The sequence below is a fragment of the Ranitomeya imitator genome, chromosome 5, assembly GCF_032444005.1.
Source record: "Ranitomeya imitator isolate aRanImi1 chromosome 5, aRanImi1.pri, whole genome shotgun sequence".
Lineage (NCBI taxonomy): Eukaryota > Metazoa > Chordata > Amphibia > Anura > Dendrobatidae > Ranitomeya > Ranitomeya imitator.
This window is the reverse complement of record NC_091286.1, coordinates 603,308,771-603,328,749: the sequence shown is the minus strand read 5'-3', so window position 1 is coordinate 603,328,749 and position 19,979 is coordinate 603,308,771. Positions and strand designations below refer to the sequence as shown.

General features: G+C 42.4%; 1 protein-coding gene across 1 annotated transcript in view; it reads left to right on the top strand.

Moving 5' to 3' along the window:
• Nucleotides 1-19,979, top strand: part of ALKAL2 (ALK and LTK ligand 2) — a 93,517-nt gene that overhangs the window by 53,453 nt on the left and 20,085 nt on the right. The window contains exon 4 of the mRNA XM_069727996.1: nucleotides 4,561-4,634. Coding sequence (XP_069584097.1) covers nucleotides 4,561-4,625 — 65 coding nt within the window. The 3' untranslated portion in view covers nucleotides 4,626-4,634. The remainder of the gene's footprint in view (nucleotides 1-4,560; nucleotides 4,635-19,979) is intronic.

Sequence of the window (19,979 nt, the reverse complement as noted above, 5' to 3'; positions counted from 1 at the left end):
GTCCAAAATCCGGGGTTCTATATAAACAGCACAACCGCAAGTAGTGGCCATCCTTTTACTTGTGTGATATAATTAGACTGCATCGTTGTTTTATACTGTATTGGAGCACATAAATGGAGTAAGGGGTCTCAGCTCTGATCTTTTTGAGAGCCTTAACAAATATAGTGTGTTTATCCTTGGCCCTATATATCCATCAATTTCAAATACAGCTAGTTAGTTTGTATGGATTAAAGAGCTAACACTGACAACACTTTGCTTGGACTTGCTTCTTGTATTTGCTGCAGTTTGCTAGCAAACACTTCAGCAGCTCTTCCTTTATTGTCTTTTTTTCTCTTTTTGATCAATGCACAGCACACATCCAGAGTGCTGGTCATGGCTTCAGCTTATGATCACCTATCTTGCTCTACAGTACTTTTTGTTTGCCGCTTGCATACTCTTGCAATCTGCTCGCTTAGGTACCACATCACAATCCAAGACCGTCTCTGACTATCTCTGATGTGGTTATTCCCATTAAACGCATGCCTCAGCACTCGGACTATTTTCATAGTCAGGATTAAGCCATTAAGGATTAAGATAGGCTAAACTTCTTCAATTTGGACAGACCACAACAGCCTGCAGGAACTCCCCATACAGTTAAGTTTAGAAACATTTGGACAGTGCTACAAGTTTTGGCATTCTAGTTGTTTACCAAAACATATTCGAGATACAGTTATATAATCATTATGGGCTTAAAGTGCAGAATCTCAGCTTTGATTTGAGGGTATTCACATTCTAATTGGAGTAAGATTAGAAGAATTGCAGTTCTTTAATATGAAGCTGCTTCTTTTTAAAAGGACCAAAAGTAATTGGACAATTATCTCAAAAACTCTTTAATGGGCTGCTTCATAGGCTATTCCCCTAATATTCTATCATCAATTAATTTTGCCAAAGGTCTGGAGATGATTCCAGGAGTGTCATTTGCATTTGGAAGCTGTTGCCATGAATCCACAATTTGCAGTCAAAGGACCTCTCAATTGAAGAGAAACAGACCATCATTAGGCTGAAAAAAAGAAGATATACATCAGAGAGATGGCAGAAATGTTAGGAGTGGCCAAATCAACAGTTTAGTACATTGAGAAAGAAAAGAATGCACTGGTGAACTTGGTAACTCATGGACATCCATGGAAGACAACAGCGGTGGATGATCACAGAATCCCATGAACAAGCAACAACTGAAGTGAGCTGCAGTAAAGGCCTGGCAAAGCATCAGAAAGGAGAAAACCCAGCATTTGGCGATGTCTATGGCTTCTAGAATTCTAGAATTCATGCAGTCATTGTCTGCAAAAGATTCTCCACAAAGTATTAAAAATTGAGCATTTTATTTATGGCAAAGTTAATTTGTCCAATTGATTTTGAGCCCCTGAAATGAGGAGGCTTGGTAGAAAAATGGTTGCAGTTCCTAATCGTTTCATAGGATATTTTTGTTCAACCCCTTTAATTAAATCTGAAAGTTTACCCTTCAATTGAATCTCAGTTGTTTCAATTTAAATAAAAACTAGTACCCCTCTGTAATGTAATCAAGAGGATGATGGATAGTCACAAACCATCAAACAAAGAAGAACTGCTTACATTTTTGCACCAGAAGTAGTTTTCATGACAAGACGCATGAAAGCTGTAAATAAAAATCATGGTTATTCCACAAAATATTGATTCCTGAACTGTTCCTGAGTTAAAACATTAGCATTGTTGTTTCTAAGTGATTCTGAACTTACTTTCTTTGCATTATTTGAGGTCTAAAAGCATTGAGGTTTTTTTTTTATTCTGACCATTTTTCTTTGCCAGAAAAAAAATACAAAATTTATTGCTTGGAAATTCGGAGACATGTTGTCAGGGGTTTATAAAGTAAAAGAACAATTTACATTTTACTAAAAACTATACCTATTTCAGACAAACTGAACATATTGCAGTGGTCTCTTAATTTTTGCCAAAGCTGTATATAGACACACGGCATTGTATACTATATTTCATTACATACAGTGGCACATTAACTGTAGCTCATACCATCCAGCCATGGTTAACACAATTCTAGACAGTTTAACATGTGGCAGTGGAGGTTCATGCACCAACAGTCCATGATATATCTATCTCCCACAAATGTCTGGGATTATCATAAAAATGTGTCCCCTATGGCTTTTTATAAACCAGTAGTGATATGATCATATAGGCATTAGTTTTGTCAACTAGAATACATTTTTCAGATTAATATTTATCAAAAGGGTGTTATTAGCAGTGCGGAAATGGATTGCCTGCATTTTGCATTGAGTACAATAGTCCTGATAGTAGGCACCTGCTCATATGTTCCATTGATTACCTTATCAACATATTCAGATGTGTGACATGAGATTTCAGGCTTTAAGAAAAAACTTCCATTTTACAATACTCTGTCACGAGATGTTTGTTTTTTGTGTCTATTTGCAGCCACATAGCGGTTGTCATGCGCATTACAGCCTGTCAAGTGATTTCCAATATGTCAATGCATTATACTGATTTTGTTTCATAAGAGTGCTTGATCAAATTTAAGAAAAAAATAAGGGTCGGCAGAAAATGAGACTCAATGCTTCGGGATGGATTCTGGTCTTCGCCACTCTGACTCTTCTTATATGGGAAAGACCTCATAATATTTAGGTCTGTACGTTCCATCGCTAGCCCTTCAAATTATGCCTGTTTCTGAGCTTATGAGACACCTGATACATTCTCGCCTGCCCTGTGAAAATTAGGATTAGTTTTATTGAAGTATGCAAAAATTTGAATGCCCTCACATAACTAAACTAGATGAAACAAAACCTTTCGAACAAATGAATAGAAGCTTCTTTGATGAGATTAATGCTCGTTATTAAATTTAAACACATTTAGCCCAAAGTTGGCTCTAGTAATGGAGTCTTATCTTCGTATCTAGACATGGAGACGTTAGGACAATCATGTAGATCATCGAAGAGTCATGTTTATTGGTTAGCGTCTTGCTATGCTCCAAAGTAAGCAATGCCAGGAAATTAGTCTCGATTTTATGCTACCCTTAGGTGTTTTTCTTTACTTTTCTAGTAATACAATTACTGCATTGTCTTATGTTGTGCATGTTATGCTATCCGAAGCTTTCTGATATGCTACGTGTTAATTCAAATGTTAAGAAACCACCAAGACTTAAACTGCTCCAATAATAACAACCAAAAAAGTCTCGCTCACACCTTAGACAGCTATGCATGTGTTAGATTTTTACGGGAAGCAGAAGTGTTGGGTCTGTATGTATTTTTTTTGCAGTGCATTAGCACGCCATTATGATTACACATCACACGTGCTAAAAAATAAGTCATAACCCAATATTCTTGTTTTAAAACATGAACAGCTTTGGAGCATTTTAAGCTAAAATTTTATTTTTTGAAGGCATTAGGTAAATCCTTAGATTAAATACCTGATGCACGTGGAGTTGTCCTTTGAATGCACCCTCCGACATGCGTTTTGGCATTTTGGCATCTGCGAAACGCGTGTCGGGGTAGGCGCATCTAAGACTCAACTCCATGTGCATCAGGTATTTAATGTGAGGATTTACCTTATAGCAACTTCATCTTAGCAGCATGTCACTATATTTATAATATTGCCAGACTACACTAATTACATTACTGTCTGCTTCTGATCGATCAAGACAGCTTGTTGCTATTTAGCCCTCTTTAGCCCTCTTCAGCTGCATCACTTCTAATGTGGTGTACCTAATTATTTGTACTAAATGTCCAACTGAGGGTCTGTATGTGGGGGAGACAGGGCAGAAACTGAGAACAAGGATGAACTCTCATCACCACACAATAAGAGAAAAAGAATGGATCTACCTGTGTCAATACATTTTTGTTTCCCTGATCACAGCATTATGGACATGAAATTACTTATATTAAAATGTAACTTCAAATCTCAGAGAGACAGAAGAGTCTGGGAATATAAACCTGATGACGACCTTTGAAACACTGAGTGCAGGAATGAATGTGTCGCATGGATTTATGTTTTTTTACATCAATTAAGAAATTTGCTTCTCAAACCGTGTGGGGGTATCATAACACAGAACCAGACCTCAATCAGAGGACAATAAAATATTCACACTCCTTATGTACGAACTGCTCCAATATTTATGGACATGACTGTTTATCAGTCACATAATGGTAATTCTGCTTCACGTCACCTGTGTTATCTATGGCATTATTTCTGGGCTGCATTGTGCATGAATATGTGATTCTTCAGAATTTCTATTAGTCTTTGCCTGATTAAGAGACCTGTGTTGTCTCGAAAGCTTGCAATTTGTTACCATCTTTTCAGTTAGCCATTAAAAGGTATCAACCACTGAGGACTCTCAATTCTAAATATTTTTATATCCACTGGCTAACACGGTGCCAAGATATATTTCTTTCCTGTGTCTTATAAACTGAACTTGTCACCATATCCAGAACTCCAAGTTTTTGTATGATTCTTGATTTCTGACTCGCATAGTACAATCGAACGATATGAGCACTCACGATACAATGTCTTCATTTTTCACACTAGATTACAAGAGATGTGCAAGACTTCTTACAAGACTGGCGGTCAGTCCAATGTGTATGGATGGATAACAGGAAATAGTAAGTCGTTTTTTAATGTTTTAGATCATTTTAATAAAGCATGTTTCTTGTGAATTGTAACACAAATGATAAAAGAAAATTATGGAGTTATGAATGTATTTCTTGTAGGTTGGCAGTGTTACCATGGATGCATAATATATGGGGCTGTATATGGACTGTATATGGCCTGTGTTTGTTGATTGGTCTGTAAGGCAAGAGCTGGAAACTTCATTTGCCCTGTACCTCTTAAGATTACAATATACCTCCATGATGCAATCCTTTAAGCAAATTTGTAAGCAGGTTTTTCCTATGTAATCTGAGGACAGCATGAAGTGGGGGTTAAAACTCCAAATTAAATGATGTGTCACATGTTAAGCTGTGTGTGGTGTTGTTTATTTAGACTGAAGGTTGAATCACCTGGTGATTATTATTGCTGTGACTAGCTGGCACGTGCTTCCAGCTCCAACTCCACCCCCTTCTGTGATAAGCAGCTCACAGTCTATAGCTTTGTACAGTGGCATGTAAAAGTTTGGGGCATCCCTGGTCAAAATGAATGTTATTGTGAACAGTTAAGCAAGCTAAAGATTAATTGATTTCTAAAAGGGCTAAAGTTAAAGTTAAGTTAACCCCTTCATGACCCAGCCTATTTTGACCTTAAAGACCTTGCCGTTTTTTGCAATTCTGACCAGTGTCCCTTTATGAGGTAATAACTCGGGAACGCTTCAACGGATCCTAGCGGTTCTGAGATTGTTTTTTCGTGACATATTGGGCTTCATGTTAGTGGTAAATTTAGGTCAATAAATTCTGTGTTTATTTGTGATAAAAACGGAAATTTGGCGAAAATTTTGAAAATTTCGCAATTTTCACATTTTGAATTTTTATTCTGTTAAACCAGAGAGTTATGTGACACAAAATAGTTAATAAATAACATTTCCCACACGTCTACTTTACATCAGCACAATTTTGGAAACAAAATTTTTTTTTGCTAGGAAGTTATAAGGGTTAAAATTTGACCAGCGATTTCTCATTTTTACACCGAAGTTTACAAAACCATTTTTTTTAGGGACCACCTCACATTTGAAGTCAGTTTGAGGGGTCTATATGGCTGAAAATACCCAAAAGTGACACCATTCTAAAAACTGCACCCCTCAAGGTACTCAAAACCACATTCCAGAAGTTTATTAACCCTTCAGGTGCTTCACAGCAGCAGAAGCAACATGGAAGGAAAAAATGAACATTTAACTTTTTAGTCACAAAAATGATCTTTCAGCAACAATTTTTTTATTTTCTCAATGGTAAAAAGAGAAACTGAACCAAGAATTTTGTTGTCCAATTTGTCCTGAGTACGCTGATACCTCATATGTGGGGGTAAACCACTGGGCGCACGGCAGGGCTTGGAAGGGAAGGAGCGCCATTTGACTTTTTGAATGAAAAATTGGCTGCACTCTTTAGCGGACACCATGTCACATTTGGAGAGCCCCCGTGTGCCTAAATATTGGAGCTCCCCCACAAGTGACCCCATTTTGGAAACTAGACGCCCCAAGGAACTTATCTACATGCATAGTGAGCCCTTTAAACCCCCAGGTGCTTCACAAATTGATCCGTAAAAATGAAAAAGTACTTTTTTTTCACAAAAAAATTCTTTTAGCCTCAATTTTTTCATTTTCACATGGACAACAGGATAAAATGGATCCTAAAATTTGTTGGGCAATTTCTCCTGAGTACACCGATACCTCACATGTGGGGGTAAACCACTGTTTGGGCACATGGTAAGGCTCGGAAGGGAAGGAGCGCCATTTGACTTTTTGAATGAAAAATTATCTCCATCGTTAGCGGACACCATGTCGCGTTTGGAGAGACCCTGTGTGCTTAAACATTGGAGCTCCCCCACAAGTGACCCCATTTTGGAAACTGGACCCCCCAAGGAACTTATCTAGATGCATACTGAGCACTTTAAACCCTCAGGTGCTTCACAAATTGATCCGTAAAAATGAAAAAGTACTTTTTTTTCACACAAAAAATTATTTTCGCCTCAATTTTTTCATTTTCACATGGGCAATAGGATAAAATGGATCCTAAAATTTGTTGAGCAATTTCTCCCGAGTACACCGATACCTCACATGTGGGGGTAAACCACTGTTTGGGCACAAGGCAGGGCTCGGAAGGGAAAGCGCGCCTTTTGACTTTTTGAATGGAAAATTAGCTCCAATTGTTAGCGGACACCATGTCGCATTTGGAGCGCCCCTGTGTGCCTATGCAATGGAGCTCCCCCACAAGTGACCCCATTTTGGAAACTAGACCCCCCAAGGAACTTATCTAGATGCATACTGAGCACTTTAAACCCCCAGGTGCTTCACAGAAGTTTATAATGCAGAGCCATGAAAATAAAAAATAATTTTTCTTTTCTCAAAAATGATTTTTTAGCCTGGAATTTCCTATTTTGCAAATGGTAATAGGAGAAATTGGACCACAAATGTTGTTGTCCAGTTTGTCCTGAGTACGCAGATACCCCATATGTGGGGGTAAACCAATGTTTGGGCGCACGGCAGGGCTCAGAAGGGAAGGCACGCCATTTAGCTTTTTAAATGGAAAATTAGCTCCAATCATTAGCGGACACCATGTCGCGTTTGGAGAGCCCCTGTGTGCCTAAACATTGGAGATCCCCCACAAATGACCCCATTTTGGAAACTAGACCCCCAAAGGAACTAATCTAGATGTGTGGTGAGCACTTTGAACCCTCAAGTGCTTCACAGAAGTTTATAACGCAGAGCCATGAAAAAAAAAAAATTTCTTTTCTCAAAAATGATTTTTTAGCCCGCAATTTTTTATTTTCCCAAGGGTAACAGAAGAAATTTGACCCCAAAAGTTGTTGTCCAGTTTCTCCTGAGTACGCTGATACCCCATATGTGGGGGTAAACCACTGTTTAGGCACATGCTGGGGCTCGGAAGTGAAGTAGTGACGTTTTGAAATGCAGACTTTGATGGAATGCTCTGCGGGCGTCACGTTGCGTTTGCAGAGCCCCTGATGTGGCTAAACAGTAAAAAAACCCCACAAGTGACCCCATTTTAGAAACTAGACCCCGAAAGGAACATTTATCTAGATGTGAGGTGAGCACTTTGAGTGCTTCACAGAAGTTCATAACACAGAGCAGTGAAAATAATAAATACGTTTTCTTTCCTCAAAAATAATTTTTTAGCCCAGAATTTTTTAATTTTCCCAAGGGTAACAGGAGAAATTTGACCCCAATATTTGTTGTCCAGTTTCTCCTGAGTACGGAGATACCCCATATGTGGGGGTAAACTATTATTTGGGCACTTGCCGGGGCTCGGAAGTGAAGTCGTGACGTTTTGAAATACAGAGTTTGATGGAATGCTCTACGGGCGTCACGTTGCGTTTGCAGAGCCCCTGATGTGACTAAAACAGTAAAACCCCCCCACAAGTGACCCCATTTCGGAAACTAGACCCCGAAATGAAATTATCTAGATATGTGGTGAGCACTTTCAACCCCCAAGTGCTTCACAGAAGTTTATAACGCAGAGCCGTGAAAATAATAAATACGTTTTCTTTCCTCAAAAATAATTTTTTAGCCCAGAATTTTTTATTTTCCCAAGGGTTACAGGAGAAATTGGACCCCAAAAGTTGTTGTCCAGTTTCTCCTGAGTAAGCTGATACCCCATGTTTAGGCACACGTGGGGGCTCAGAAGGGAAGTAGTGACTTTTGAAATGCAGACTTTGATGGAATGGTCTGCGGGTGTCACGTTGCGTTTGCAGAGCCCCTGGTGTGCCTAAACAGTAGAAACCCCCCACAAGTGACCCCATTTTGGAAACTAGACCCCCCAAGGAACTTATCTAGATATGTGTTGAGCACTTTGAACCCCCAAGTGCTTCACAGACGTTTACAACGCAGAGCCGTGAAAATAAAAAATCATTTTTCTTTCCTCAAAAATGATGTTTTAGCAAGCATTTTTTTATTTTCTCAAGGGTAACAGGAGAAATTGGACCCCAGTAATTGTTGCGCAGTTTGTCCTGAGTATGCTGGTACCCCATATGTGGGGGTAAATCACTGTTTGGGCACACGTCGGGGCTCGGAAGTGAGGGAGCACCATTTGACTTTTTGAATACAAGATTGGCTGGAATCAATGGTGGCGCCATGTTGCGTTTGGAGACCCCCTGATGTGCCTAAACAGTGGAAACCCCTCAATTCTAACTCCAACACACCCCTAAACCTTATCCCAACTGTAGCCGTAACCCTAATCACAACCCTAACCGCAACACACCCCTAACCCTAACCCCAACACACCCCTAACCACAACCCTAACCCTAAGGCTATGTGCCAACGTTGCGTATTCGTATTTTTCAGCACCATTTTTGAAAAATCCGCGGGTAAAAGGCACTGCGTTTTACCTGCGGATTTACCACGGATTGCCAGTGTTTTTTGTGCGGATTTCACCTGCGGATTCCTATTGAGGAACAGGTGTAAAACGCTGCAGAATCCGCACAAAGAATTGACATGCTGCGGAAAATACAACGCAGCGTTCCCGCGCGGTATTTTCCGCACCATGGCCACAGCAGATTTGGTTTTCCATATGTTTACATGATACTGTAAACCTGATGGAACACTGCTGCGAATCCACAGCCAAATCCGCACCATGTGCACATAGCCTAATTCTAAAGGTATGTGCACACGCTGCGAAAAACGCTGCGGATCCACAGCAGTTTCCCATGAGTTTACAGTTCAATGTAAACCTATGGGAACCAAAAATCGCTGTACACATGCTGCAGAAAAACTGCACGGAAACGCAGCAGTTTACATTCCGCAGCATGTCACTTCTTTCTGCGGATTCCGCAGCGGTTTTACAACTGCTCCAATAGAAAATCGCAGTTGTAAAACCGCAGTGAAATGCGCAGAAAAACCGCGGTAAATCCGCGATAAATCCACAGCGGTTTAGCACTGCGGATTTATCAAATCCTCTGCGGAAAAATCCGCAGAGGACCAGAATACGTGTGCACATCCCGAACCCTAACCCTACCCCTACCCCTAACCCTACCCCTAACCCTAACCCTACCCCTAACCCTACCCCTACCCCTAACCCTAACCCTACCCCTACCCCTACCCCTAACCCTACCACTAACCCTAACCCTACCCCTAACCCTACCCCTAACCCTACCCCTAACCCTAGTTCTTACCCCAACCTTAGTGGAAAAAAAAAATTCTTTATTTTTTTTATTGTCCCTACCTATGGGGGTGACAAAGGGGGGGGGTCTTTTACTATTTTTTTTATTTTGATCACTGAGATAGGTTATATCTCAGTGATCAAAATGCACTCTGGAATGAATCTGCCGGCCGGCAGATTCGGCGGGCGCACTGCACATGCGCCCGCCATTTTGGAAGATGGCGGCGCCCAGGAAAGAAGACGGACGGACCCCGAGAGGCTAGGTAAGTATAATGGGGGGGAGATCAGGGCACGGGGGGGGCGTCGGAGCACGGGGGGGTGGATCGGAGCATGGGGGTGTGGATCGGAATACGGGGGGGTGGATTGGAGCACGGGGTGGGGGATCGCTGTGCGGGGGGGTGGATCGGAGCATGGGGGGGATCGCTGTGCGGGGGGGGATCGCTGTGCGGGGGGGGGATCGGAGTGCGGGGGGGTTTGATTGGAGCACGGGGGGTGTGATTGGAGCACGGGGGGAGCGGACAGGAGGACGGGGGAGCGGAGCACAGGACGGAGGGGAGCGGACCACAGATTGGAGGGCTGGGGGGGCAATCGGTGGGGTGGGGTGGGTGCACATAAGTGTTTCCAGCCATGGCCGATGATATTGCAGCGTCGGCCATGGCTGGATTGTAATATTTCACCAGTTTTTTAGGTGAAATATTACAAATCGCTCTGATTGGCAGTTTCACTTTCAACAGCCAATCAGAGCGATCGTAGCCACGGGGGGGTGAAGCCACCCCCCCTGGGCTAAACTACCACTCCTATATATATTGTAATTTTTTACATTTTAAAATTTACAAAAAGTAAAATGGGCCAATGTATGTGCTCGGCTATCTTAGACCAAGATTTCAGATTTTTAATTAGCCTGTTAGGGTTATGGCTTGTTCGCTATCATCGGTAGGAAAGGCCGGATGACGCAAATTTCCCAGCTTTATAAAAACCCAGCCTTCTCTAACCTAGTGCCAAAAAACAGCAGCCATGGGTTCTTCTAAGCAGCTACCTAGCACTCTGAAAATAAATATGGTGGAGGCCCACAATGCAGGAGAAGGCTATAAGAAGATAGCAAATCATTTTCAAGTTGCCCTTTCCTCAGTTCGAAATGTAATTAAGGAATTGCAGTTAACAGGAACAAAATTTCATTGAGAGCTGCTCGTAGGATTTCTAAAGGCAAATCAGAACCCCCACTTGACTGCACATCCTTATCAGGAGAGACAAGGAGGTAGTGCTATCTGTATTATGTCCTTATAAGGAGAGACGGAAGCACTATCTGTCTCCAAAAAAAATGGGACTAAAAGAAGATTTTTGTGTAAAAAATGTGTTTGTTTTTTTCTTTGTTCAACATTATAAATTTTTGTGAAGCACCTGGGGGTTCAAGGTGCTCACCACACATCTATATAAGTTCTTTGAGTGGTCTGGTTTCCAAGATGGGGTCACATGTTGGAAGTTTCTACTGTTCAGGCACACCAAGGGCTCTAGAAAAGGGACATGGCATCTGCTTTCGATTCCAGCCCATTTTGCATTGAAAAAGTCAATCGGTGCTTCTTCTCCTCCACGCCCTGCCCACATGTGCGGTATTGGCGTGCTCAGGAGAAATTGCACAACACATTTTGGGGTCCATTTTCTGGTGTTTCCCTTGTGAAAATAAAGACATTTAGGTCTAAATTAAAATGTTTATGATAAAACTGAAATATTCATTTTTTCCATTGATTCCTGTGAAGCACCTGAAGGGTTGATAAACTTTTTGATTGTGGTTTTGAGCACCTTGAGGGGTGCAGTTTTTAAAATGGTGTCACTTTTGGGTATTTTCTGTCATTATAGGCCCCTCAAAGTCTCAAATGTGATGTGGTCCCTAAAAAAAGGCTTTGTAAATTTTGTTGGAGAAATGAGAAATTGCTGGTCAACTTTGACCCTTCTAACTATCTAAAAAATGGTGCTGATGTAAAGTAGACATGTGGTAAATGTTATTTATTAACTATTTTGTGTGACATAACTCTCTGATTTAGGGTCATATAAATTAAAAGTTTGAAAATTGCAAAATTTTCACGAAATTTCCATTTTTTTTCACAAAGAAATGCGAGTCATATTGTAGAAATTTTACCACTATCATGAAGTAAGCACTGTGCATATTTGGCCAACGCTGGTAGACCGTCCTGTAGGCATCAAGCTGCAAACAAAGAGAAAAATAATGATATCAGGAGAACTGAATCACATCTTAATGATTAGTAAATTTGAAAGTTGCATGTTTTTACAAGCACTATCTATAATATAACGCTGGGAGCGTCACTCTGTCCGAAGCCTTTATAGACTGCGCAGGCGCAAGCGCCGGCGCAGTCTGGCCCCCACAGAGTGACGCTCCCAGTAGATCACGGTATGCGCAAGCACTGAACGCATACCGCGATCTCCACCGGAGAGTCAGGGACCGTGGACGCGCCAGGAGGGAGGGTAAGTATATTCACCTGTCCTCCGTTCCAGCGCTGCGTGCGGCTCCGCCTTCCGGCTCCTCTGCTGTGACAGAGTCCAGTCACAGGCAGAGGAGCCGGAGTGTGTGTTCCTGCTGCCGGAATCGGCGCCTGCGCAGTCCGCGCTTTCCGGCGCCATTTTCTTGAAGACACACTCCGGCTCCACTGCAGGTGTGTCTTCAAGAAAATGGCGCCAGAGAGCGCGGACTGCGCAGGCGCCGATTCCTGCTGCCGGAATCGGCGCCTGCGCAGTCCGCGCTTTCCGGCGCCATTTTCTTGAAGACACACCTACAGTGGAGCCGGACGATAGGTGAGTATGGTATATATTTTTTTTTTATATGGCAGCAGCATACGGGGGCATATAATACAATAGTGGCACAGGATGGGAGCAGCACATGACAGAACGGGCGCAGGATGGCAGCAGCACATGACAGAACGGGCGCAGGATGGCAGCAGCACACGACAGAACGGGCGCAGGATGGCAGCAGCACATGACAGAACGGGCGCAGGATGGCAGCAGCACATGACAGTACGGGCGCAGGATGGCAGCAGCACATGACATAACGGGCGCAGGATGGCAGCAAGATGGGAGCAGCACATGACAGAACGGGCGCAGGATGGCAGCAGCACATGACAGAACGGGCGCAGGATGGCAGCAGCGCATGACATAACGGGCGCAGGATGGCAGCAGGATGGGAGCAGCACATGACAGAACGGGCGCAGGATGGCAGCAGCACATGACAGAACGGGCGCAGGATGGCAGCAGCACATGACAGAACGGGCGCAGGATGGCAGCAGCGCATGACATAACGGGCGCAGGATGGCAGCAGGATGGGAGCAGCACATGACAGAACGGGCGCAGGATGGCAGCAGCGCATGACAGAACGGGTGCAGGATGGCAGCAGCACATGACAGAACGGGCGCAGGATGGCAGCAGCACATGACAGAACGGGCGCAGGATGGGAGCAGCACATGACAGAACGGGCGCAGGATGGCAGCAGCACATGACAGAACGGGCGCAGGATGGCAGCAGCACATGACAGAACGGGCGCAGGATGACAGCAGCACATGACAGAACGGGCGCAGGATGGCAGCAGCGCATGACATAACGGGCGCAGGATGGCAGCAGGATGGGAGCAGCACATGACAGAACGGGCGCAGGATGGCAGCAGCGCATGACAGAACAGGGGCGCAGGATGGGAGCAGCACATGACAGAACGGGCACAGGATGGGAGCAGCACATGACAGAACGGGCGCAGGATGGCAACAGCGCATGACAGAACGGGCGCAGGATGGCAGCAGCACATGACAGAACGGGCGCAGGATGGCAGCAGCACATGACAGAACAGGCGCAGGATGGCAGCAGCACATGATGGAGACCATATACCAATATAAATGCTCGCCACCCGGGCGTACAACGGGTTCAATAGCTAGTTCATTTATACCCATCTTTGAAGATGGGAATAATCCTTAAAAGTATGATTAATTGAAATCTGAGCCTACAGGCTATTGATGAAAATCTGGTACTGCTGTGGTTTTATACGGCAAGTATGGATTTGACAAGTCTTTTTTGCTATGTTTACACCTTTCTCATAGCTGATCAAAGTGCTTGCACCTGCTCTACATTCCCATTCATATGCTACTTCGTAATTATTTGCTCTGTCGGCTTTTATCTGAGCATTTTTCTCTCCATTCACAGATGTTGTGAGGTGGAAGAACCTTATTTGTTATTTAATATCATTTTTCTTTTAGTTGCTTGGTAGCACCACACCTTGTGCTAATCTGCCGTGAAAGCTAATAAAATATTAATATCAATTACTTGCGATATTAATTCTCCTTTGCTGCCTTAGGGGAAAGCATCGCTACATATTTGCACAGAGCTGGTTTTATTTTTATTTATTTTTTATTTCTCTTAAATATTAAATGGTGTTAAATTATTAAAATTAAAGGCATTAAATTTGTACATTTTTATTTTTAAACTAATATAAGAGACACTCGTTTAATTAAATGATATGACAAATGCACATTGGAGGGAAAGAAAATAAGCAGAGGTCATAAAGGAATCATTATATTAAGGCCGGCGTCACACTAGCGAGTTTTATGGACGTATGAGAGGCGCAAAAACTACGCATTGCACACGGACCAATGATTCTCTATGGGGCAGCTCCTATCTGCCGTATATTTCTCTGCCATATTTTACGGGCGTAGAAAATCGCAGCATGCTGCGTTTGCCAGCGTATTGCGCAAAAAATCTGCCAATGAAAGTCAATGGGGGCGAGAAAAATACAGATTACACATGGACCAACAGTGTGACTTGCGAGAAATACGCAGCGGTGTGCTATAGAAAAGCCGGTAATTCAGTGCGGTGTACAGTAAAATCACACTGACAGGTTTTATTAGAACAGATAGAATAAATGTCTACACATAGTATAGGTATATATATATATATATGTATATATATATGTCAGTGAGACACATATATATATATATATTTCATACAGCGCTAGATAGCAGAAAAGCCGGTAATTCAATTGCCGGCTTTTGCCATCTCCTTCCCAAACCTGATAGGATATGAGACATTGTTTACATACAGTAAACCATTTCATATCCCTTATTTTTTACATATTCCTCACTAATTATGTTCCAAGTGTCTGTGTGCAAAATTTGGGGGCTCTAGCTGTTAAAATAAAGGGTTAAATCACGGAAAACATTGACGTGGGCTCCCGCGCAATTTTCTCCGCCAGAGTGGGAAAGCCAGTGACTGATGGCAGATATTAATAGCCTAGAGAGGGACCATGGTTATTGGCCCCCCCTGGCTAAAAACATCTGCCCCCAGCCACCCCAGAAAAGGCACATCTGTAAGATGCGCCTATTCTGGCACTTAGCCTCTCTCTTACCACTCCTGAGTAGCGGTGGGATATGGGGTAATAAAGGGTTAATGTCATCTTGCGATTGTAAGGTGACATTAAGCCAGGTTAATAATGGAGATGTGTCAATAAGACACCAATCCATTATTAATCCAATAGTAGCAAATGGTTAATAAAACAAACACACATTAGGAAAAAAGTATTTTATTGAAATAAAGACACAGGGTGTTGTAATAGTTTATTAAACTCTCAATCCAAATGATGACCCTCATTCTGTAAAAAAGGAAAAATAGAAAAACAACAATATCCCATTCCTTTCCACCGTTACAGTCATGTCCCACGCTGTAAATCGATCTGAAGGGGTTAAATAATTTTACAAGCAGGAGTCTGCTAGTGCAGCCGCCCCTGCCTGTAAAAACTGGGGAATGAATGGAAAGCAGGGGAACGTAGCTACCTAGACTTGCGGTGCTGCGCCCCTGCTGGTATAACCTCAGAACTTGAGCGTGAGAAAATATTCAGAAAAATTCCCATGCTTGAGTTCATATGAGTTTATGCCAGCAGGGGACGCAGCACCGCAAGTCTAGGTAGCTACGTTCCCCTGATTTTAAGTGGGTGTGCCAGTACATAGCTTCAATGTCTTCATCTTGCAGGAACTGCTGACACACTCCAGCCACATGAGGTCTGGCATTGTCCTGCATTAGGAGGAACCCAGGGCCAACCACACCAGCATATGGTCTCACAAAGAGGTTTGAGATGGTAGTTAGGCTACCTCTGGTGAGCACATGGAGGGCTGTGCGGCCCTCCAAAGAAACGCCACCCCACACCATTACTGACCCACTGCCAAACCGGTCATGCTGAAGGATGTTGCAGGCAGCAGATCGCTCTCCACGACATCTCCAGACTCTGTTACGTCTGTCACATGTGCTCAATGTGAACCTGCTTTCATCTGTGAAGAGCATAGGGCGCCAGTTGCGAATTTGCCAATCCTGGTGTTCTGTGGCAAATACCAAGTGTCCTGCACGGTGTTGGGCTGTGAGCACAACCCCCATCTGTGGACATCGAGCACTCAGACCATTCCCATGGAGTTGGTTTCTAACCGTTTGTGCAGACACATGCACATTTGTGGCCTGCTGGAGGTCATTTTGCAGGGCTCTGGCAGTGCTCCTCCTGTTCCTCCTTGCACAAAGGCAGAGGTATCGGTCCTGCTGCTGGGTTGTTGCCCTCCTATGGCCACCTCCATATCTCCTGGTGTACTGGCCTTTCTCCTGGTAGCGCCTCCAGCCTCTGGACACTACGCTGACAGACACAGCAAACCTTCTTGCCACAGCTCACATTGCATGTGCAATCCTGGATGAGCTGTACTTCCTGAGCCACTTGTGTGGGTTGTAGAGTCCGTCTCATGCTACCACGAGTGTGAAAGCACAACCAACATTCAAAAATGACCAAAACATCAGCCAGAAAGCATTGGTACTGAGATGTGGTCTGTGGTCCCCACCTGCAAAAATACTCCTTTATTGAGTGTGTCATTGACAATTATTTCCATCTGTTGTCTATTCTATTTGCACAACAGCATGTGAAATTGATTGTCAAACAGTGTTGCTTCCTAAGTGGACAGTTTGATCACAGTTTGATTTACTTGGAGTTATATTCTGTTGTTTAAGTGTTCCCTTTATTTTTTGAGCAGTGCACTATATGTGGGCTGCATTATACTGTATTGAGGACTATGGGGAATATATTATACTATATGAAGAACTATGGGGTGCATTATACTATGGGAAGTGAATTGTACGACATGGATGACTATGGCGGTGCATTATACTATATGGAGCACTATGAGGAGTTTATTATACTATATGGAGGACTGAGGAGTGTATTATACTATATGGAGCACTATGAAGAGTGTATTATGCTATATGGAGCACTATGAGGAGTGTATTATACTATATGGAGGAGGGTGGAGTGTATAATATTATATGAAGGACTATGGGGAGGGTATTATACTCTATGGAGGACTATAGGGAGTGTATTATACTATATGGAGGACTATGGGGCACATTATATTATAAGGAGGACTATGGGGTGTGCATGTTACAATATGGAGGACTGTGGTGCACATTATAATATATGAAGGACTATGGGGTGCATAATACTTTATAGGAGGACTATGAGGTTTATTTTACTACTATGAAGTACTATGGGGTGCATTATACTTTATCGACTATGAGCTGTGCATTATACTTTATGGACGACTTTTGAGGTGCATTTGATTATACTACATGGATGACTATGAACTGTGCAGTATATTATATAGAGGACTATGGGGGGTGCATTATATTATTAGGAGGACTATGGGGTTGCATTATACTTCTTATATGGATCCCCATATGACTTCTATGTAAGCCCCTGATGAGTGTAATGGTTTATTTTCTTTTATACATTACATAACAACAGCAGTACGGGGAAAAATATATACCAGAATGGGGCACCGGATAGTTACGCCACTGAGGTCACACTATACAACTTTGCAATAAAGCTATAATGTGCAAAATGAATAGGGAAAATGTGAATTTGGGTGGAAAATATTTTGGCATGGTGGGGGGCCCCATTTGAAAGTTTGCATTGGGGCCTATAACTTTGTAGTTACGCCATTGGACAAGACAAAAGAGACACAAAAATGTTTTCCACAGTGAATTACCAAAAGATCTGCACCAACATCAGGCGATTTGAGGTAAATTTGCTGTTGTGTTTCTTCCGGATTCTTGCTAATTTGCATTGATTTTCTATGGAAATTTTCCATAAAGACCCTGCTACATTTGAACATATCCTTAGGCCTTATGCAGACATCTGTAGTTTTCTGGTACATAACAACAAAAAAAATTAACCGCTTTTTATCAAAAGGATCATGGATCAGAATTTTATCAATGTTACTATATGCCCCCCAAAAATATGGATATGGAATTGTTGCCTGCCCAATAGACTATGAAGGGTGGGTATTCTGTCCGTCATAAAGGATGTAATACGGATGTTAAAATAACATGGACATAAAAAACTGACATCTAAATAACACCTTTACCCTACAAAAATTATCTACCAATAGTGCACCCCTCACGCCATACATAGCATTCAGAGAAAGGCCTCTCCTCGAAACATGATCTCTCTGTAATCTATACGTATTCCTCCTCCCCATACATTGGATAAACTACATACATTTATAGTAAAGCTGCTCTCATAAAATCAATTTATAGAGCATAACCCTGTTCGACACTTGCCACATATAGCCAAGTCCCCATCCCCCCATACACAGAATATACAGCCAAGTCCCCACTTCTACATATAGCGAATATAGTGAAATACCCTCCCCCACATACAGTGTATATAGCCAAATCACCCTCCCCCACATATAGCATACATAGACAAGTTCACTTCCCCACACATAGCATACAGTATATAGACAAGTCCCCCTCACCCACACATAGCATACAGTATATAGACAAGTCCCCCTCACCCACACATAGCATATAGTATATAGACAAGTCCCCCTTACCCATACATAGCATACAGTATATAAACTTGTCCCCTCACATGTAGACTAAAGTATATATACAAGTCCCCCTCGCCCACACATAGCATATAGGATATAGACAAATCCCCCTCACCCACACATAGCATACAGTATATAAACATGTCCCCCACATGTAGTATACAGTATATAGACACTTCCCCCAACACATAGCATACAGTATATAAACATGTCCCCCACATCTAGTATACAGTATATAGACAAGTCCCCCTCCCCGCACATAGCATACAGTATATATACACAAGTCCCCTTCGCCCACACCCCACACATAGCATACAGGATATAGACAAATCCCCCTCACCCATACATAGCATACAGTATATACACAAGTCCCCCTCACCCATACATAGCATACAGTATATAAACTTGTCCCCCACATGTAGTATACAGTATATAGACAAGTCCCCCTCCCCCGCACATAACATACAGTATATATACAAGTCCCCCTCGCCCACATATAGCATACAGGATATAGACAAATCCCCCTCCCCCACATATGGATGAGTTGTGAAACGCACGTCGGGGTGTACACCCCACTTGCACATCTGATCATACAGGTAACTTTCTCCCTATTTCTTTACACAGGTCACTCTCAGCATCCATACACATACCCTTTTGATTAATACGTTTTTTGTGGTATACATAGGAAGGCTGTGTACATAGACAATACTATCTACTGTTCTTTGCTAACACCTGGCATATTGCAATCCATCGTACATAGATTAGTCCACTCCTTGGTGAATGCAACTTTACACCTCACCACTTATTGGATTTGAGACTTTTCCAGCACGGGCATATGTCCACATTTATGGTTGTATATTATCCATTTAATTCTTTTTGACACATTTCAATTATATGCTGGATTCTCTACCTGTATTACCCCTTTTAAAATTCATCTTATATGGGCAACTTTGTGTGCTATTAGCACCTATAACCAATAATGAGTGTACCCTATGCTGCTGCCTTTTACCTGTATGACTCCTGGTTTAACTATACATTTTACCATGTTGTGTATTTATCATTATACAGTCATGGCCAAAAGTATTGACACCCCTGCAATTCTGTCAGATAATACTCATTTTCTTCCTGAAAATGATTGCAAACACAAATTATTTGGTATTATTATCTTCATTTAATTTGTCTTAAATGAAAAAACACAAAAATAATTGTCCTAAAGCCAAATTGTATATAATTCCACACCAAACACAAAAAAGGGGGTGGACAAAAGTATTGGCACTGTTCAAAAAAA